This window comes from Diospyros lotus, chromosome 9, assembly GCF_014633365.1.
Source record: "Diospyros lotus cultivar Yz01 chromosome 9, ASM1463336v1, whole genome shotgun sequence".
NCBI lineage: Eukaryota > Viridiplantae > Streptophyta > Magnoliopsida > Ericales > Ebenaceae > Diospyros > Diospyros lotus.
This window is the reverse complement of record NC_068346.1, coordinates 11,269,062-11,290,900: the sequence shown is the minus strand read 5'-3', so window position 1 is coordinate 11,290,900 and position 21,839 is coordinate 11,269,062. Positions and strand designations below refer to the sequence as shown.

Genomic DNA, 21,839 nt, shown 5'->3' with positions numbered 1-21,839 from the left:
ACTCTGTTTCCCTTTTGTAGATGCAACAAAGCATGTGCGGACCTTTTGCTGATCCTCTCGGACTTGTCCCACTCCTTAGGGTGTAGGAAATTTCATCAACAGATAGTAGGAAGAGACTACGGCTCTTATGTCGTTGAGCAAGGGACGACCAAAAATTAGATTGTATGCAGTTGATAAGGCTTTAACCACCATAAAGCAGGCCTGGCGTGTTATTCTATGAGGATCAGAGCCCAACATGACTAGCAATTGAATTGAACCAGCCACCGAGATAGGCTCCCCGGTGAAACTATATAAAGGGGAAGACATATTTTTCAATCGATCTTGTGAAATGTGCATTTGCTCGAAGCAATTCCAATAAATGAGGTTAACTGAGCTACCGTTGTCTACTAAAATTCTCTCAATTGGGTACTTTGTAATGACAGCTGAGATTACCATCGAGTCATCATGTGGAATGATTATATCTCCTCTGTCGGCAGGTGTGAACATAATGGGCTCTTCATTTTCTCTAACCTCCATTACCGAATTGACCTGGTAGGCCAAACGGGCATAGGCTTTTCGGGAAAATGAGCTATCACCAGCCAAGGTTTCATCACCCGAAATGACATGTATAACCTGATGTGTTTGTTCATTATCTAGAGGGAGATTTTGTCTATGGTTGCTTCCTCTCTCTTGTTGTCTTGGATTATGTATTTCCTGTGTTTCAGGCCTCTCTTCCCTTCTTTGTGGCTCTCTATTGTTTTCCTCTTCTTCTCGAACATATCTTTGTAAGTGTCATTCCTGAATAAGCATCTCAATTTGATTTTTCAACTCCCTACATTGATCAGTGGAATGGCCACGAGTCCTATGGTATCGACAGTACTCATCCTGATTCTTTCCTATAAGTCGATCCAACTTTTTTTAAAGTCTGATTAGGCTTGATCCTTCTATAGCTGCCAATAGGGTAGATCGAGGTTGGGTGAGCTGGGTATAGTGATTGAACTGGGGCCTGACATCACCCAGTCTTCGGGTCCTCTCTTGTCGCCGATTAAAATCTTTTTCAATATCTCGCTTCTTTCTTTTCTTCTCCCTGTCTTCATTCATTGCCACAGTCCTCATTACTTCTATATGGTGTATATATTTATTAGCCATGACGAACAAATCTATCAAGGATTTTGGTGGGTCTAAGGATAGGAATTCTTGGAAGGAAGTCAGTTGCACCCCTTGGAACATGGCAGACACTGCCATCTCAATCGGTAGGTTGTGAATCTCAAATGTTGCGTTCTGAAATCTGTCCACATAATGGCGTAGGGTCTCTTTGCTCCCATGTCGAATGCTAAGGAGGTATGTCGCGTCTTTCTTCCTCTGGCTGTTAATAATGAATGCTTTGATAAATTCTGTCTTTAGCTGCCCAAACGAGGAAATGGATGCTTCGAGTAAACCATTAAACCAAGCCCGAGCATGCTCAACTAGGGTTAACGGGAAGGCCCTACACATTATCTCATCGTCCCATCCATGAAGCATCATCAAAGACTCGTAGTTCTGTATGTGATCGTAAGGATCATCCTTGCCATAGTAAGAAGTTATTTGGGGCATCTTAAACTTCCTTGGTAAAGGCTTTTCCATTACTTAGGCCATAAATGACAACCTCTCTTGTGATTATTCTTCTGAAACTGGTAATAATTTATTTCGCTGCAACACTTGCTCAATCATTTTCTTCATGTCAGCTGTTTCCTGAGCACTAAATGTCGTAGGGTTGTTATTAAGCTCATCATTCTGCTTGGTTACGGGTTTAGAGGAATTCCAACCTCCTTCCACAGGAATGCTAGCCACAGTTTCAGAATATCTTCCCTTTTGAGGGCTTCGTCTTTCTGTCTTTCGACGATTAATTCCTCATTGATTTCCTCGATTTGGAGAAGTTTGGCTATGAGCCTTTCTTAAGGGAGATATTGGTTGATTGTTTTGAGAAGTGATAGGTTGAGCATGAGTTTCTGGGGTCGCTTCTCGATAAGAGTCGTTCCCTGGTACCTTTTGATGAGCCCTATGGGATGAAGCTGTTTCAGGAATAAACTTTCTCAATGTGGTTGGGATTGACCTGTGAGGAACTAAGCTTTGCAAAATTCCATCCATTTCGCGAAGGGCTTGCACCTCTTCGGCATGTTGTTGTTGTAAGGCCTCATACTCAGCCCAAAGAACTACCGATGGGATATGTATACCTGAGTAGGGTCCTAAAAGGGCATGTGTGGTGGTAAGGGGCGGCACCTGAAGTTGAACCCCCAATGGATGATGAGGCCCTGGAAGGGGTGGCTGTTGATGAGTGAGGGATGGGTGACCCTCATAATGGGACTAATGGATGAGGGGTGGTTGGCCCCCATGAATGAGGGGTAGTTGATCTTCATGAATAGATTGATGTTGTTATTCCACCCGAGAGAGGGTATCTTGTTGAGGTGATTGTGCACCACGAGAGAGAGTCTGTCGACCGCTTTGAGTTGTGCCATGGTGAATGAAGGTTTCTTGGCCTTTTGTTCGATTTTCCACAGACGACGCCAATTGTTGTTATACGATTACAACAATAAATTTGTAAAAGGGGAAACTGCCGATGGATGACCCACGTGTGGCTGATCCGAGTGATGGATGACTCACTCGGGGGATGGCTCATTCGGGCCATGGGTGACGTGTGGATTGTCTAAACGATGAGTAATTATCGGGAGAGATGGTGAGTCTCCCAGGGTGGAGTGACAGTGATAGATGAGCCTCTCGGAGTTGAGTGATAGCGATGGATGAGTCTCTCGGGGGGTCACGACAGCGATGAATGAGTTTCTTGGGGGTCACGACAGCGATAGGTGAGTCCCTTGGCTAGTTTGAGAGCGATGGATGACCTGCTAGAAATAAAATCGATTAGGGGCGCGGGTGAGAATCCCCGCATGGACCCTCCGATGCTTAAGTTAGTCCCTTGTAGAAGTGAAATGCTTGAAGACAAAAAATAAGTACGAGAGTGAGAGGTTGCATACCGAATAAGAGGAAAAGACCCCTATTTATAGCGATGACAGGGACATCCATGTGTCGAGTGACTCGTTTTTCTTAGCGGATATCTCGGAGGCGGTTTTGACCGAGTCTTGTGGGGTTATCAGTGTAAGGGTGCATGGTTAAGAATGCACACAGGCATACATGGGTGCGCGCACAGAAGCGCGCAATAAGCACTCCCGAGTGACCTCCCTCGGGGGTGTGAGGCACCCCGGAGAGACCTCTCTCGATGATGTGAGAATACCCCCGAGAGACTCTCTCGCGGGTAGGGGGTGAAGCCCCTCCTTTGCCTTAGCCATGCTGTCGCGTGGCAGCATGGCAGAGGGTGTGAGAATACCCCCAAGAGAGTTTCTCGGGGGTAGGGGTGGAGCCCCCCATATCTCTTAGCCACGCTGTTGCATGGCAGCGTGGCAAGGGGGGAAGCGCCCCCCTTTCCCTGGCCCCTGACCATGTTGTTGCGTGGCAGCGTGGGAGTGGGAACGGAAGCGGCCAAAGTGGCCGCTTCCATGCGGCCATAGTGGCCGCCCCCTGGCTGCACCATGCAGCCAGACCACTTTGATGGACTGTCACATGGCAGCTCTTGGGGCTACCACATGGCCTTTTTTTTTTGGATTATTCATTTATTTTTATTATTTTAATAGGCATAACAGTTATTTTTTTTTGTAAGAAAAGTCTCGTTTGCCCTTTTTCAAGAAAATTCAAACTTTGTTAAATATACCAATTATCCAATTACATATAGTAGTTGTTTAATGTTTCATCATTCTTCATTGTTAGCAATTTATAACTCTTTTCCATCAACTGAAATCCCCAAATTAATTAACATTGGCCCTTTCCCACCAACTCCTCCTTTTACCTTATATTCTTAACCTATAATTTCTCTTTGTGAGGCTCTATATCAACTCTTAAACCCATTAAATAAGATATCCATCTTTAGAGATGAAGATGACTTTAATTGTATATCATCTACTTTGTTATATGATTTTTTTCACTTGTTTGCTAATAGTGAGTGTGATAGATTTATTGGTTTTAAATGGATATATATGTCATATGTGCTGAAGTCCATCTTATATAAGTTAGTCTTATTATTTTATAAATAGTTGAGAAAGAGAAGACGACACAGAAGATGGTGCAAATGCCAACCCTAGTTCTCAATGGTTGGTGCTACATTTCTTTTGGAGATATAGTTTGGGTTGAAGACAATACATAAGCTTACATGAGTTCAATTTGTAATTCTTTTATGAATGTAAAGAAATATAACAATTATAATGTCAAAACTAATTTGAAGGTGTGTATGCTGTTTACTTTTTTTTTTTAAAAAAAAAATAGTTGCAGTTTTGACAATGCATTTATTATACAACTTTTATACTTAATTTGAAAAATATATATAAAGTATATTCTGATAGTGTAAGCTCTAAACTCAGAGAGATTTTATAATTAAACTTTTTGATAATCTGATGAATTCGATACTTTTGTTTAATTCTCTGTCATTGATAATGTAAGTGTGTTTATTATTGTTTATGTTGAATGTAAAAGTCTATTGATTGGTTGGACATTCTTGAAGGTTACTCTTCTTTAGATTTCATTTGTGGGTTTGGTAATAAAAGTGTACATGTTAAGAAATAGTAAGGTGTACATCCAATGTTGCAAAACTACATAGGTATCGCCAAATTTTTTAAAAATTACCCAACATTTTTTTTTTAGAAATCCTTGGTGTTTTTGATAAATTCCTAGTATTTACAAATATGGGTAATTGTGTGTGCTAAGATAAAAAATAAATGTAAGGAAAGTCAACTTTTATAAGGTAAAAGAATAGGTTTTTAAAATGCTATATTGAATGAATTTCTTGGCATTTTTCAAAAGTTCACGATGTTTGCAAAAACACCTTATAAAGTTTTTTGTCCTAATCTTTATATTCTCGAATCACAACGTTTGTGTTGAAATTTCTTAGATTTTAGAAACCTTGAGAAGAATTTAAAAAACAACATTTTTCTCATTTAGTGGCATTTTCCTAATTGCCCTACCTTTTGGTTAACAACATTTTTCATAAACATCATTACTTTTAGGTAGCGTTTGTTAAAATGAGCAAGATAAGAGAATATCAAGATAAGTCTGGAATGATTTTTGGACCAAAATATGGAATTGTCAAGATAAAGTTGGGAACTATTTCAAGATTTTTATCAAATTGTTTGTTAAATTCTTTGGAAAGTATTAGAGGACATAAATGTTATTTTTTTTTATATATAAGGACCAAGATATGCTTATCTTGAGGGGGAGAAGTCTGGGATACATCCCATATCTTGGCTATATCTTGATTAAGAAACGCCCCATTTAGTAAATAAATGCTGAAATTATTCCCAACATTTAAGAATGTCCGGAATAAGCTAACGAGAAAACATGTATTGTAAAAATTAATCTTTATGTGAAAATTTATCATTTATTTTGATTAAGAATTGAAGTATGATTTAAATATACCTTATCATAAAATAATTTTTATATTTGTAGTCAAATTTAATTATTAAATATCACTTCTTTATTATTTTTATAAAGCTGGTAGAACTAATTTTTAATGGGTTTATTATTATCATAAAGGGAAAGTAGAGATATGATTCAGGTTGAGTGAAAACATGAGAATTTAGAACCATATATCATATGATCCGTGCTAGAAAGTGAGCTGTGTCCGAACCTCAAGAAGAGCATTCATTGGGCCAGGCCCGTTTGGCTGGAAGGGGTGGGAAAAGGTTTCCCGCCATTTTGTTTCCCGTAAAAGCCAACGAGCCACAACAGAGCTCTGCTGCTTCGTCTTCACATTCAGAACGCTAGAAGGGGCAAAATGGAAATCGTCCGGTCGCAAAGGAGACCACCGGCTGCCGCTCGCGATGTCGTTTCCGATCTCCCTCTCTACCGCTCGGCCCCGTCGCTCGAGGTCAGGCTCGAAGATTTCGAGCTTTACGCCATCGATCGCCTCCGAGGTCATTCTCTCTTTCCACGTTTTCGTTTCATTTCCTTCGTTTTCCCCGTTACTAAACACAGCTTAAAAATTTCTTTATTTCTAACAAGTGCCGGAGAGTAGTTGTTTTCACCAGAAGCTTCGTTTTTGCTAGAAATTTGAAGAATTACCTATTCATACGGATATGGGGTTTAACGTTCCGGGAATTTCTTTCGTTTTATCAATTGTCTCAATCTAGGGCTTAAAGAGTGAAAGTTGAGCCTTTTCTTTTGTTAGTTTTTGCATAATATCTATTTCAAGGCTTTCAATTATAAAAAATGAAAAAAAAAAAAACGAAGTTTGATATTTCTTTCTGGGTGGTCATTTTTTTTATTTGTCTGACTCTAAGATCTCTGGATTTGGCATGGTCCATGCAGTTCTTAAAGGTATTTCGGATGGATTATCTCGAGGAAAAAAACCTGATGAAATGGAGACATTGGTACAGCTAGTTATTTTGATTGCTTGTTTGTGATTTACGCAGTCTTTCTTCCAATTTTGAATTACTATATTTGAATAGGTAAGATCTCTATGGAAGACATACATGAGTCATCCACATGCATCTGAAGTTATTAACAAGGACATCATTTCCCACTTCGTTCTGCGCCTTGTGTATTGTAGGACGTAAGTTTTTATTTATCCTGCATTTTGTGTGCAAAACTTTTACGTGTTTCTCATTTTCTTTTCTGGTCCAACAGGGAGGATTTGAGGAAATGGTTTCTTTCTATGGAAACTACCCTTTTTCGTCACCGGTTCCGGCTGCTTGATAGTCCTGAAGTGCAGGTATTATTTGTTTCCAAATGCCCAAGAAGAACTGCCATTTCACTTACTTGTCGTACCTTGTGGCACAAAGTTACTCTTGTTGCCATGGTATATGTTCCAGATAGGCTACATGGCATGTCTTAAATATTTGTTGTTGCTTTAGTTTTCGGACGCATTTAGACATGCAAAGGATGGTTGGATACGCATGGACATGCTTAAGGTCACAATTGATCAAATAGAAGTTTGAGAGTTTTTCTTTGGATAAAAATGTTCACATAGAATAAGTTTTTGAAGAAGCAATAATGAATAGTAGTATTTTTTAATAATTTTGTACGTTAGCATTAATTCATTATTATTAAATGAATGGTGTTTTCAGTTAGATTAATGATTTTGTTTCAGTACTTTCATTGATTTTTGGTTATGTTTCACATGAACACTATTAATAAAAATATACAAATATAGTTGTTGGACCAAAACAGAAACCAAGCCACACATACACACACGCCCTTGATACCACTGAAACACTTTTGACCCAAAAACAAAGACTCGATCGGAAATAGAAATCATAACATAAGGAAATAAACAAGAGCACAACAGAAAAGAAAAATAACACAACGAGATTTTTACCGTGGTTCACCCCAAATCGGGGCTACGTCCACGTTGAGCTCTGGTAAGAAGAGCTCACTGCACTATACGAGAAATGGAGATTACACCCTCAGAACAACTCACACAAACTCTCTGTACAACACTGATTCGATAACCAAAAATGCCCAATAATCACTAATACAGATTAGGGCTTAACCTATCAAACCAGAAAATAAAGACAAATCATGTACAGAGCTTATAGAGCAAAGACGAAGGAAGCCACAAGGCACCCTCGGGAGAAGACATCCAAACCACTCACCTTTTTCTCCCTTCTTCTTCTCCTTTCTCGGCCTTTCTCTTTTTTTCTCTGGCTATTGTGATGCTCAAAATCCCGATGATGAGATATTTAGCAGATTTAGATGGTTGGGATAGAGCTTCAGAAAGGTAAGATGGGTGGCCAGGATTTGATTGTGCAGCACGATACATATTTGCACAGAAGAGAACAATCAGACACTATCTGGATGCTAGGATGGTTGTCACGTGGCCCTCCATCAAGCGCCATGAGGCAGCCCGAGGTTGCCGATCGTGGCCCTCCAACTCCTTGGCTGAATACGACATCGTTTGATGCTTCACCATTAACAATAGTCTTTTCCTATCCTTGATTTTTATTCTTAATTTTTACAAATTAATATATATGAGGCCTTATTCATATCAGTGTTCCTTAGCTATGTGCTATGGTTGTTGTTGTCCTGAGTCATACTGATCATTATGGATCCAATTTGGAGATTGCAGAGGACACTGATGGCAGAATTTGACCTTCCTTACAAGGCAGTAAGCAATGAAGAATTAAAGGTATTTGCACTCCATATTTTTACTTATGCTGCTTTGTTGCCCGTCTGAATACAAAATTCAATTTTGAAGTCAAAATAAATTAGGCATGCAATTCCAGCCAAGTTGCAGCACATGCAATTGCATTCTAATTTATTTTGTTCTTTGTTCTCCCTCCATGAATTTGTATTGGAAAATGCTGGCCTTTTGTTTTCATAATAGAGTTCTTAGAAGCTACTTTGATATATTCTCTTATGCAGAGTGTTAAGGAAACATTGATCCAAGTAGCACGGTCTATTGGTCTTTCTTCATCTGGTGGTAATTTCTATTACTCTTTTTTCTTTTTGTATGGGATGTTTGTCAAGTGGGTTGACATTTTTAGTCATTACCTTGTGCAATTAATGAGAAAATTTGTGTTGTGTATTCCCTTTATTGCAAAATCATCCCACTTCATTCTACTCATGCATTTATGCGTATATGGTTGATCTAAAGTCCACTTCAGTAATTCTTCTTCTGGGATATGCATTTATGGATGATCTAAATACTAAATGTTTTCCCTTCCACTAGAATTCGATATTTTGGGGTCAAATTTTATCCTTGTGTTAAGTTACCTTTGTAGATTTGTTAGCATTCTGACATTCTTTATTTTTCTTCTTGTTTTCCAATCCTTTTGCAGCTGATATGATCTTCTACAAGGTTTGTTTATTGATTACCTGAAAATTTATTCCCCTAAAACTTCATTTTTAGCCTACACATAATGGACGTAGTGCCTTAATAAATTCTTATTTTATTATCATCGGAAGACCTCCGAGGGAAACGATGTTAACCTCACCACTGCTAAGTTGAAACAAACTAGTAGTGGTTTCTCAAAAATCCTGTGGGGCCTCAGGTGGAGGACTCCTCTTGGGCCCAGATTAGCAAAACCAGATAGTTCTAATGTCATATTGCTTTTTGGGTAGTCTAAGGAATATAACAGATAAAATGTAAAGAATTCTATGGTTGGTTGCAATTCCTGGAAACATGAGAAATGGTAAAGAGGGGGGAATAGACTGGCTTCCTCATCTCGTAGGTTTTGGATGGATATAACATCTAATTTGATTCATTTGACTTAATTATTTACATTCCCACCCCTGCTTTGTAAATGAAGGTACCTTTTGAAGATGTTCCAGAATTAGTGGCCAGTCGCAGGGTATTTATCCTGAAAGGGTATGCATATGTAGCTATGCATCAGGTGGATATCTATACTCAAATTGCTATACTTCATCAATATAAAAGTGGACTTGATCAGTCTTACTGATGTTTCTATCCTTATTATATAGGTGGTCTCCCTTGTTGTCACACAATTTCGTAGCCATCTTTCAAAGGCACTTGTGCTGACAAACAGGTTATTGTTCATGTTGTTTGAGGCCCAGCTAATTTGTATTGTTCGATCATGAAAATGTGTACATTAATCTCTTCAGCCATATGTATGGATAAGCAATGTGGTTAGAGTAGCATAATGTGGGAAAAGTCTCCCACTTTCCCTGTTTTTTTAGGTTTAAAGCCCCAATTTATTGTATATGTCTTGGGCAGAGAAGAATCACTAATGATAAAAAGTTCTTTCTTGAAGATTCACTTTGTTAGGGCCCCTTTTTTTTGGCTTCCTTTTTTAATTTTCATCTTCAAAATTTTAGAAAGACAACAAAAATGTCATTTCATTATTTGTTTTTGTTTGCATTTTCCTCCCCTCCCCTTTCCATCTCTCTCTCTCTCTCCCCCCCCCCCCTTCCCCCCACCAAACTAGCTATATCCACCATTGGTGGAAGTTGCTGGGGTTTGTTGGTTCGCATCAATTTTAGAGCAGAGGAAGAAGAAGAAAGAATAAGGAAAAAAAAAAATGAAAATAGAACTTCTTAAGATTTCATTTTTAACTGAAAGCAGAAACTGAACAAAAAAAGAAAAGAATACCCAATCCTGAAAGCCCTGCCAAATAGCCTCTTAGTGTTACTGGTCACATTTTCACTTCTGTCAATAATTCATGCATTTTTATTGTGAATTTGAATTGTGAGTTTGAACTTGTTGCCATTAATGCATAAAATTGCTTTCAAGTTCCAGTTGTTCAAAGTTTGTAATGGATGATAATTTTAACTTTAGTTGTCACCATCAAGAGCGTTATTATTTCAATATTGCTTCTGTTGCTGTTACGAATACAAAGCAAAAAATCCTGTGCAATAACTTTCTCTACCTATCTGCTTACATGTTTATTGGTCCTCATCTGTGCATTAACATTCTTTTATTTGGTCACGACTGAATTTGCACCTTTTGGAGTGATGTGCTTTTAGCAATTTGCTTTTTGGTAATTCTTTTGTCATTTACTCATTCAATAATGAGGGAATGGCTCTTTCACTAAACCTGGTTTTTTGTTTAGACAGTTCATAAGAATGTAAGTTTATTATTCGATTTAAAATGTTTCCTGTGGACATGCACCATTATTTGCCTGGAATGTCATGTTTGTTCTCTGCATACATGCATCGTTTTTAAGATTATGCTGGACCATTGCTGATAAAATGCTATTTAAGCCTGTTTAGATTTTCAAATTGTTTTAGATTTTGGTTTCAGAAAATGGACATCCACCATTAGAGAACGAGAGAAGGATCGGTTGACTCCTGTGAGTTTTCTTGATGAATATTTATGTTAAAAAATGTGCTGTCTTGAAGTAGGTTGGCTCACTGTTATTTGATATTGTATAGATTGTGGAAACCCTGGCCACAAGTTATTTGGGTCCTGACTATTCCCAGGTATATTGCAGTATGAATGTCTGGCTCATATTTTATGACTTGGTCATGTTGGTCTGTGTTAATACAGATGAATGTGGTGTGTGCATTTTGCAGCCAAGAGAATTTGCAGAAATATCTTTGAAAGACATTGAGCAAGTAGCTAGAAGTTCATTTCCTTTGTGTATGCGTCACCTGTTTGAGAAGGTAAACATTTTGGCAACCAGATCAGCGTCATTAATTTTCTGTCACAAGGAAACTATCGAGTTTCCCATCCTTTTCCTCTTCTCCCTTGCCTCTTCTCTTGTTTTTCTCACTTGCTGCAAAGTTATTGCAATCCTGGTTTGTATTTTCATTCACTTTTGTTGCCCTTGCTACTTGTGCAGCTGAGAGAGGATCATCATCTAAAGCATGGGGGAAGGATGCAATTGGGTTTATTTCTCAAGGTTATATATTCGATCTGGATATGCATGTCTGATTATGTTTGCATGGATATTTGAAATAGTAACATATGATACTGGGATTTGGGATATTAAATGACACATGGCACCAACCTGGGTGAAGCTTAAAGCCTTGAAGTTAGTAGTAGAATATATTTCCTTTGTTGGAGATTGTGGGATAAATCTCCACTGGACACCATTAATGCATTTACACCTTTCTGGGTTTCATTTAGTCTTTCTGCTTAGGTTACATATTTGAAATTGTTGGCCATATCTATGTCCTTGTTTTATCTTCGGTTTGAAATAGTGCTGCAATAATTAAATTATTGTTGGCATGAATTATAGTTTGCCATCTTTGAAGTAGTACAATCAATGTTTTCTGTTGCTTGAATATAATGTGTACATTGAATATGTGGAAGAAAAAATGAAGCAGCTGTAAGTGGTGATTAATTATGGAAAAATTTTTGTGCTTGGTATTCATATAATCCCGGAAATTTTTTTCCTTTATGCATATTTATCTTTTGCCATTGCAAATTATCTCCCCTCTTTTGTGTAGGGTGTTGGATTGAAGTTGGATGATGCACTTGCCTTTTGGAAAGCTGAGTTTTCACATAAAGTAAGCTTGGCACTACACACTTCGGTGACTTGTCATAGCTAAAGCTTGGCACTACACACTTCGGTGACTCGTCATAGCTAAAGCTTATGTTGTTTTGAAGAGAGCATGGATATATATATCCTTGCATTGTTAGTTAAGCTGCATGAAGCAATAGTGACCACAGCATTCTTCCATGCAATGTTCTACAACAGTGGCACATTACTGTTTTGAATTGTTCAGATGGACAAAATCAGAGTTGGTTTTTGTTCATTAGTGCTTTTGACCTCAGTCAAAAAACTGCCAGAATGGTTTTCATTATGACGAACTTCTTTTTGTTTTCTCTGTCTGTCTTGCCATCAGAAACACATTGGTATTTACATGATATGTATATGTATACAGTTTGCACATGCACACTCATTTTCATTCAATTCTCTTACTATTCGCTGCTTCCTTTTGTAGGTTGGTGCTGAGAGATTTGATAAAGAGTATGCATATAGTATACGGCATAACTATGGGAAAGAAGGGAAGAGAACAGTAAGGAATTGCATTGGCATGAATGCTAATTTATCTTTGTGCTAGGATTCTGATGTGTATATGTACCTAAGGTTGTCAGAATTAAGAGCTGGATTGAATTTGAGTTTTTTTCCTTATTTTCTGAGTCAGATAATTGCAATTGATTAGAATTTATTTTACAAAAATGATACTAGATCCTTTTTTGTCTTTCTTTTTTTTTTCTAGATATTAGAATTAGAAAACAATAGTGCCCTTGTTTACATATAAGAAAAAGGATTAGTGCCTCTGTGGAAAGACATGAATGGAAAGAAATTCAATGAATATTATCTTTCAATTAAGTATAAAGTTTTGGGGACGTAAATTTTGATGAACTTATGAGATCTGCTGGAAGATTAGGTTATGATGTTGAAGAGAAACATCAGTCTTGTATCCATATGTATATATATTCTATTTCGACTTTATATTTAGCTCTACAGTTAATATTGAGGACCATACTGTATAAAAGGGCCATGCTACTCCCTCTAATGATCCTTTGTTCAACACATCTATTGAACCTGATCCAGGGCCCTTTGCTCTGATGCATTGCCCTTCACCTTTATAATTGATGCTATTTTAGATAATAGGTTGTATTCACCAGGGATGGAGAAGTTGTTCAACATTTTATTCTTCATTGGATGGGGGCCGCCCAGATTTGGACTACACCTGGACTACTCAAGACGAATCATTCCAAATGGATTTAGATTTATTGACATTATGCTGGAGTTGTTAGGATCTTTGACCAACAGAAATCAGATTCAGACCACCACTTACCTAGTGTATAGCAGGTGACAGAGGAAGACACGTCAACCACTAGAGGAATATGTATTTCAATGAGGGGAAATTTGATATGGATCAATTCTAGAAGAAGGAAAGAAGCGCAACGCTACAAAACAAATTAGGATTATGTTTATATTTTATTTTCTGAATGTTTTGTTTTTGCTAGCTCAATTGCAGTTGAGTTCTAGTATTGATTTTTGTTTTTAGTAGAATTATAGTTGATTATTCTCTTTGAGATTTCTTCTCCTTGTCAATATCTATCTCTGTTCTTCTCTATATCTTTTTGCCTCTTTTCTCTCTAGATTTTTTCCTCTTCTCACCTCCCTCCTTTTCTCTTGTTGAGTTCTTCTTGCCTCTCAATTCCACACAGGAGAGGGCTGTGAATTATTATATTTGGAGGGGGGAGGGGGTTTGTAGTTTTAGTCTATGCACACACGTCCTTCCATCACCCTAATAGATAAGACATCTGAACTCAGTTGCCTTCCCCTCCCCGATATATGTGTATATGTTATATATTGCAGAATAATAAAATAGGCCAAACACCTAAAACACAGTATTCCTCTTTTCAATTATTAGTTCTTTTATGTTCTTATGCATATGTTAAACTCCTTAGACTATCATGCTTTATTCTCTTTTATCCTTCATTTACTAGAGGCCCCGCTTAATCCTAATCAATTAGCAATAAGAAGGACCTCTCACTAGTTCTCATATCCTGAAATTTATGTGGTATATATATTGTACTAATGACTGTTCAACCACCATAATGCATGTATACATAAGCATAGATCAGCTAATACACTTTTGAATCTATAATCTTAGCTTTCAACACCATTAGGGTTAAGAATTTTTCCCTTATGGAAACTTGTAAAAATGTTGTTGTAACTACAGCTTGTTGATATCCTTTGTTTTAAGTGAATCAATTGTTAGAAACAAGTTTTCTGATCACTTTTTAATTTGAACTACTGCAACAATATATTTAGTCACTGTTTTCATGGGATGGGCTGAGTGTTTGCATCATTGGTGTATAACTAGTTTTATTTCTGTGATTTTATCATCTTTTCACTCTTTTACAACGTGTACACATCTATGTGTATAACGAACAGTTTGACATTCCAAATTGCATGTCAGAGTCAATGATCCCAATTTCTTTTTCAGCTTATGATTCAAATTGCCATTTTAAAAATATTAGCTGCAGTATAGAAATATCTCCAAATCTATTTTCTTTTTTTTATTCTGATGTTTCTCTCGGTAGTATCTTCATTCCTGATACTCAGGAAGCAAGGTGTCAGCTTCAGCTTCCCTGTATTTAGAGTTTGTCTTCCAGTTACCACATAATTTTCTTTCCTGGTGATGGCAGGATTATACGCCTTATGCTTGTCAAAAGATCATCTCGTCAACACCAAGTGTTGGGGATCATCATGGCTGCCCATTTCGTCATTTCAGGTCCACCCTTCAACTGATCTGTTGCAGTGCAATTAAGGCTGAGTTCATGCACAAGTGATGGGTAAACTCCATACTTGTGGTTGTGCCTGTCTCTGCCTCACACTAAGAAAGTGTCTTTTAACATGAGTTGTGTTTTCATATAGAATAATTCAACTGGATAATTAGGATAATTATCAATGAAAAGAATAATTCCATTGGATCATTTTAGTCATCTGCGTCATGTTCAATGATAGTGAGGAGAATTTGAGAGCAGCCCTTGGTAAAATGGGAGTTGGCAATCGTGCAATGGAAGATGTGGTTGATAAAGCAAGGAACAGACATTATCAGGTTAGAGAATTTAGTCTGTTGTCTTCAGGATTATTCCTGGTATATTTCCTTCACTTTCTACAAGGGTCATGTTTGTGAATATGATTTGTGCAGTTGGCTTGCACGTTGACATTTGAAGCTGTTCATGGCTCATCTTGTGATGCTGGAATTAATCATCCAAATCAATATTTCATTGACAGCCAAAAGATCCTGAAACAGGTAAAATCCTGAACAAAATTTTATGATCATTTTAGTGCTTATCAACTTGACCAATAAAAACTTGATAGGCCGCCGGTGCAACAAACCTATCATAGGCGTAACAAGCAACTGAAGGCTTGAGGCTGGATTTAAGGGGACCGCACATGCAGGTGTAACAACCAGCATGTGCGCATGGGGAAGGAGGGGTAAAGTTGTAATCCACACTGCTGAAGGAATAATCAGCAGTGTGAATGGGGAATTCTATTAGGAAAGCATGGGAAGGGGGTATAAGTAGGATAGGAGATGGAGAATTGGACAGCGAGCTTTTGGTAGAGAATTGGGAGAGTTAGGGCCTCTCGTATGCCCTGTTTCCTTCTTGTTTTTCTGTTGAAAGGGATTGGAATATATTGATATTGGATTGTATTGGAATTCTATTGGAATCCTATCAATTTGGTATCAGAGCCAATCCGCACCTGATGGTGAACTTGACAGAGCGTGTTGGCGAGTTGGAGTCGACGGTGGAAGGCGTCCAAAGGGGAGTCGACGACATTAGAGGGAATGTATAGTCGGTGGAGCGTAATGTAGCGATGCTGCTTGAACAGTTCGCTTTCATGCGAACGAGGTGGGATGAGCTGGAGCGGGAAAGGAAGAACAAGTCCAGAGAGCGGGAAGGGCCTTTGGAATTCACCTTGGATTCCGAAGTAACCCCTGGAGTTAAGGGGGGTTGCAATCCGGGAGGGGGTAGTGGGGACGAGTACCGGGCGGACTTACGTGGAAGACGATTGGAGATGCCTCTCTTCGAAGGAGACAATCCAGATGAGTGGGTCTTTCGCGCCGAGAGGTATTTTGCTGTCAACCAACTCACGGATGAAGAGAAGATTGACTCCGCAGCCCTGTGTTTTGAAGCCGCAGCGCTGTCGTGGTTTCAATGGGAGACCAGGCGAAGAGGAATTCGGAGCTGGGAGGGCCTGAAACAAGGACTTCTGAGTCGGTTTCGCCCCACTCAGGAGGGGTCGTTAGAGGAGCGGTTCTTGGCTCTTCGGCAGGAGGGATTGGTGAAGGAGTATTGTTTGAAGTTTGAGACCATGGCTGCGGCAGTACTTGATCTGCCGGAGGCATTGTTGGAGGGCCAATTCCTCAACGGCCTCAACCCAGAGATACGAGCCGAGATCAGAGTATTACAGTCGCGGGGGCTTGATCGAATTATGGTGGTGGCACAAAACGTTGAGGACAAGAACTTAGCTCTTCAACATTACCATCGGGCAGCTGGGTCAACTAGGAGCGGTTATTCCACCACCACCGCAATCGCGAGTCAGCTGTCACCGGTACCCGAGAAAGGTGTGGGTTCCTCCCAAAGGTCCGTGAACCAGCCAGGCCTCCGGATTCAGTCCGCAGGTAATGGTGGCAATTTTCCTTTCAAGAAACTTAGTGAGGCTGAGTGGAAGGCAAGGCGAGAGAAGGGCCTTTGCTTTCGCTGCGATGAGAAGTACTCGATTGGCCATAGGTGCAAGAACAAAGAGCTCCAAATGCTGATGCTCTATGATGAAGAAATAGGCGAGGCTGCGGCAGAAGAAGAAGAGGAGCAAGGAGGTGACGAAGGGGTGGAATATGGAAGAGAGGTGATTGAATTATCTATGAATTCAGTGGTTGGATTAACTACCCCTCAAACGATGAAGCTAAGGGGGCTCATAGAAGGGCAGCCAGTGGTAGTTCTGGTGGATGGGGGAGCAACCCATAACTTCATCTCCTCCGAGTTGGTGCAACGCTTGAATTTACCGAGGACGGAAACGGCGGGATATGGGGTGATAATGGGAACTGGAATGGCGGTACAAGGTGCAGGAGTTTGCAAGGGGGTCAAATTGTCCTTGGATAACTTGCAAATAGTGGAAGAATTCCTTCCCCTTGAGTTAGGAAGTTCGGATGTCATTCTTGGCATGAAATGGCTGGCTTCGGTGGGTAAGATGAGTGTGGATTGGAGGAATCTGACCATGAAGTTTTTCAGTAGGGGGGATGGCAGTGACTTTGCAGGGTGATCCTAGCTTAAGTAAAACATTAGTCTCCCTAAAAGCTATGATGAAGGCGTTGAAGGAGAGTGGGGAGGGAGTGTTGTTGGAAATTGGAGAGGTGGCTGCTGAATGCAATGAGCTGTAAGTGGGGCTGCCCGGAAGTTTGGAGGAATTATTGGCTGAGTTTGAAGGAGTTTTTTCCAGCCCAGTGGGACTGCCACCCACTAGAAACAGAGATCATGCCATCAATCTCCTACCCGACACCCCCCCGGTTAGTGTTCGGCCTTACTGCTACCCGTATCTCCAAAAGAATGAGATCGAAAAGATGGTACGAGAGATGTTGGCAGCTGGTATTATCAAACCTAGTGTTAACCCTTTTTCTAGCCCGGTGTTGCTCGTTAAGAAGAAGGATGGGGGATGGCGGTTTTGTGTAGACTACCGGGCTCTCAACAAGGTGACAATCCCCGACAAGTTTCCTATTCCAGTCATTGATGAATTGCTGGATGAACTACATGGCGCGAAGGTTTTTTCGAAATTGGATCTCAAATCTGGTTACCACCAGATTCGAGTCAAGGCTGGAGACGAACCAAAGACCGCCTTTCGAACACATGAGGGCCATTATGAGTTCCTCGTCATGCCCTTCGGATTGACAAATGCCCTGGCCACCTTCCAATCCTTGATGAATGACGTCTTCAGGGAGTATTTGCGTCGGTTTGTGTTGGTTTTTTTTGATGATATTTTAATCTATAGCCAAAATTTTGACCAACATTTGCAGCACTTACGTTGTGTGCTGAAAGTGCTGGCCGCAAATCAGCTGTTTGCCAACAAAAAGAAGTGCTCCTTTGGGCAGTTGGAGGTTGAATACTTGGGCCATATCATCTCCGAACAAGGTGTGTCGGCTGATCGTTGCAAGGTGCAAGCCATGATCGACTGGCCAGCGCCAAGTTCCTTAAAGGAGTTGCGGGGATTCCTTGGTCTTACGGGGTACTATCGGAGGTTCGTGAAGGATTATGGTAAGATGGCATGGCCCCTCACCGAGAAACTAAAGAAGAACAACTTTCGTTGGGATGGAGAGGCTGAACGAGCATTCCAGCAGCTCAAAACAGCCATGGTGTCGCTGCCAGTTCTTACACTACCGGACTTCGATCAGCCCCTCATAATTGAATCCGATGCTTCAGGGCATGGAGTAGGGGCAGTGTTGATGCAGAATCATAGACCGATTGCATATTACAACCATGCTCTTAAACCATCGGAGAGGAAAAAATTGGTTTACGAAAGGGAGTTGATGGCCATGGTGTTTGCAGTCCAGAAATGGAGACATTATCTTTGGGGAAGGAAGTTCATAGTAAGAACCAAAAAAGCTTGAAGTTTTTGTTTGAGCAGCGAATGGTGAGCCCGGATTATCAAAGGTGGATGCTGAAACTAATGGGCTTCCATTTTGAGATACACTACCGGCCGGGATTGGAGAACAAGGCTGCAGATAGCCTTTCGAGAATTAGCCACCCAACAGCTCTATTTGCTCTAACGGTGCCAAGGGTGGTGCAACTCGATCAGCTGGTCCAAGAAGTGGAGAAGGATGCTTATTTACAGGGGATCATACAGAAATTAAAGGCGGATCTAGCTTACAGCTCAGATTTTCAGCTGGTAGGCGACCAACTCCTCTATAAGGGGCGGTTGTTCCTGCCTAAGAAGTCTTCCCTAATTCCCTTGGTGCTCCAAGAGGGTCATGATAGCAGTGTAGGGGGTCATTCCGGGTTCCTAAAGACTTATAAGCGGATTGCTGCGAGTGTTTTTTGGGCAGGCATGAAGCGGGACATACGCCAATATGTGGAAAGGTGTGTCATTTGCCAGCAAAGTAAATATGAGTCCTTATCTCCAGGGGGTCTTTTGCAGCCTCTTCCGGTTCCTTGTCAGATTTGGGAGGATATAGCCATGGATTTTATTGACGGGTTACCAAAATCGGGTCATATGAATGCTATATTGGTGGTTGTAGATAGGCTCAGCAAATACGACCATTTTATTGGTCTCAAACACCCCTTTACAACTGGAGCAATAGCTGGAATTTTCATAAAAGAGGTAGTACGGTTGCATGGTATGCCTAGAACTATTGTTTCGGATCAAGATAAGGTGTTTATGAGTCGTTTTTGGGAGGAGTTATTTCGACTTCAAGGCACTAAGTTTCAACGTAGTACGGCCTACCACCAGCAAACGGATGGGCAAACGGAAGTACTCAACCGGACCTTAGAGACTTATTTGCGCTGTTTTGCATCAGCAAGGCCTTTAGGGTGGTATGTGTGGCTGCCATGGGCGGAATTGTGGTACAACACCTCATACCACACTGCTTCACGGATTACTCCTTTCCAAGCTGTTTATGGGAGGGAGCCGCCAACCGTGATCCGATTTGACAAGGGATCAACCCCGGTATCAACAGTGGAACAACAGTTGCTGGAGAGAGATTTAGCATTGGACGAGCTCAAGAACCAGCTGGAACGAGCTCAGGTGATTATGAAGAAGGTGGCTGACCGGAGGAGAAGGGATGTGCAATTTGCAGTTGGTGATTTTGTCTACTTGAAATTAAGGCCGTATAGAAGGAAGTCCCTAGCTGGCAGACCTAATGAGAAGCTGGCTCCGAGGTACTATGGGCCATTTGAAATTGAGCAGAAGGTGGGGTCAATGGCTTATAGACTCAAACTCCCAGTCAATTGTCGGGTTCACCCGGTTTTCCATGTGTCTCAGCTGAAAGAAGCTAAGGGCAGGCCCGGCGCAATGGAGCAGATTCCTCTCGAGCTGCAGGCTGACTTAGAAATGAAGGTTGAACCAGAAGCAGTGTTGGGAGTGCGGCCTGGGAAGGGTTCTAACTTACGCGGGCTGGATATCCTGATCCAGTGGAAGGGCTTACCACCGTTAGAGGCAACCTGGGAGCCCTACAACATGATTCAACAACAATTTCCAGCTTTTCACCTTGAGGACAAGGTGAAAGTCCGAGAGGGGAGTAATGATAGGCCGCCGGTGCAACAAACCTATCATAGGCGTAACAAGCAACTGAAGGCTTGAGGCTGGATTTAAGGGGACCGCACATGCAGGTGTAACAACCAGCATGTGTGCATGGGGAAGGAGGGGTAAAGTTGTAATCCACATTGCTGAAGGAATAATCAGCAGTGTGAATGGGGAATTCTGTTAGGAAAGCATGGGAAGGGGGTATAAGTAGGATAGGAGATGGAGAATTGGACAGCGAGCTTTTGGTAGAGAATTGGGAGAGTTAGGGCCTCTCGGATGCCCTGTTTCCTTCTTGTTTTTCTGTTGAAAGGGATTGGAATATATTGATATTGGATTGTATTGGAATTCTATTGGAATCCTATCAAAACTCTGTCAATATGGCTATAATGAGTGGTCGGTCCAGTTCATCTTCTTGTTTTCATCATTTTCTGGGTCTGCTAATGCTATGGTTTTGTCTAACTGCAAATGAACTCATTTGCCACTGCATGTATTGCATTTTCAATTTTTAAAGAACCAGCATGTTAGGATCGGATCACACAATCACACATATAAATCAGGAAAGAAGACGCAAAATATTAATATGGTTCAGTTTCAGCAGACCTGCATCTTTGATCCCAAAGGAGATAATCCATTCAAACAATCATGCAGCTTCTAGACAGACAGACAGAAACTATAAACCCACACAACGTCAAATAACTTGGTTACTCTCTCACGTAACTCTGGCCATCTAATTGTACCACACTGAATTTTATACTGTTTGGGGGGGGGGGGGGGGGGGGGTTTGCAGGCAACTATTTGATTGGGATTAGGTTTCATATCTCTATCCCTATCCAATGTAGGATTCGGTTTTTTGGAGTATTTTATCCCTATCTAGTTAGAATTTGAGTTATCCAACAAATCCAAGTCATGGTCCAACCAACGAACTCTCTAGGTAGAGGTATCTTCTAACTCAAGTTGTTTACAGAATTCAAGTCTCTTTACTCTTCTCTTACCCTTGTTCATGGCTCTGCAGTTATAAAATTCAAACTGCAGATATAACCTTCGCATTATATAGATGACAATTGTAGCTTATTTTTTGAACTTTTATTGGTTTATACTGGTGCTACCTTTTGGTGTGGGTACCTTCAAGGAAGGTAGTTGGTGTATGTTTACCCCCTATGATGTATGCTTGGTGGTCTAGAATTCATGTAGCCAACTCCACCTAGTGGAATTAAGGTTTGGAATTATTGTTGTTGTTGTCGTTGTCTGTTGTATACATAGTCACTATGGATCAATGACAAATTGAAGTAAAACTTTTCCCATTCACTCCATGCGTTGAAGCCATTTAAGTTTCAAGGGGGGAAAGGCCAACCTTTGATGAGAGCTGGCTGTAGTGGGCTTGCATGTGTAAATTGCAGCCTAAGTCCTGGTCAATTTGATTGCAAACCAGATTGATTACGTTGATTGGGCTGGGTTGTTTAGGGCGCCCATGCAGGGTGATCCAACCTAACCTGAGTACATGGACCTGACTCTGCTATTTGAAGCACATGCCCTCTTGGGATAATGGGATTATCCTAATTCAAACAAGTTAGATTATGAAAAATAAATTGAGTAGAAGTTCTAATGGGGGGAAAT

General features: G+C 40.4%; 2 protein-coding genes across 3 annotated transcripts in view; one reads left to right on the top strand and one right to left on the bottom strand.

Annotated features, from left to right (window-relative positions):
* Positions 1 to 897: 897 nt before the first annotated feature.
* On the bottom strand, positions 898 to 1,602 carry LOC127809246 (uncharacterized). The gene has a single exon (XM_052348009.1). The coding sequence runs from the start codon at positions 1,600 to 1,602 to the stop codon at positions 898 to 900; it is 705 nt and encodes a 234-aa protein (XP_052203969.1).
* Positions 1,603 to 5,698: 4,096 nt separating this feature from the next.
* Positions 5,699 to 21,839, top strand: part of LOC127810661 (probable DNA primase large subunit) — a 47,346-nt gene continuing 31,205 nt past the window's right edge. For both annotated transcript variants that reach the window (XM_052350244.1, XM_052350243.1), the window contains exons 1-18: positions 5,699 to 5,969; positions 6,364 to 6,425; positions 6,504 to 6,607; positions 6,682 to 6,766; positions 8,123 to 8,182; positions 8,419 to 8,476; positions 8,835 to 8,854; positions 9,306 to 9,389; positions 9,478 to 9,542; positions 10,757 to 10,805; positions 10,888 to 10,935; positions 11,029 to 11,118; positions 11,298 to 11,357; positions 11,908 to 11,967; positions 12,406 to 12,480; positions 14,633 to 14,718; positions 14,952 to 15,045; positions 15,139 to 15,243. In XM_052350244.1, the coding sequence (XP_052206204.1) occupies positions 5,831 to 5,969; positions 6,364 to 6,425; positions 6,504 to 6,607; positions 6,682 to 6,766; positions 8,123 to 8,182; positions 8,419 to 8,476; positions 8,835 to 8,854; positions 9,306 to 9,389; positions 9,478 to 9,542; positions 10,757 to 10,805; positions 10,888 to 10,935; positions 11,029 to 11,118; positions 11,298 to 11,357; positions 11,908 to 11,967; positions 12,406 to 12,480; positions 14,633 to 14,718; positions 14,952 to 15,045; positions 15,139 to 15,243 (1,344 nt within the window). In that variant the 5' untranslated portion in view covers positions 5,699 to 5,830. The remainder of the gene's footprint in view (positions 5,970 to 6,363; positions 6,426 to 6,503; positions 6,608 to 6,681; positions 6,767 to 8,122; positions 8,183 to 8,418; positions 8,477 to 8,834; positions 8,855 to 9,305; positions 9,390 to 9,477; positions 9,543 to 10,756; positions 10,806 to 10,887; positions 10,936 to 11,028; positions 11,119 to 11,297; positions 11,358 to 11,907; positions 11,968 to 12,405; positions 12,481 to 14,632; positions 14,719 to 14,951; positions 15,046 to 15,138; positions 15,244 to 21,839) is intronic.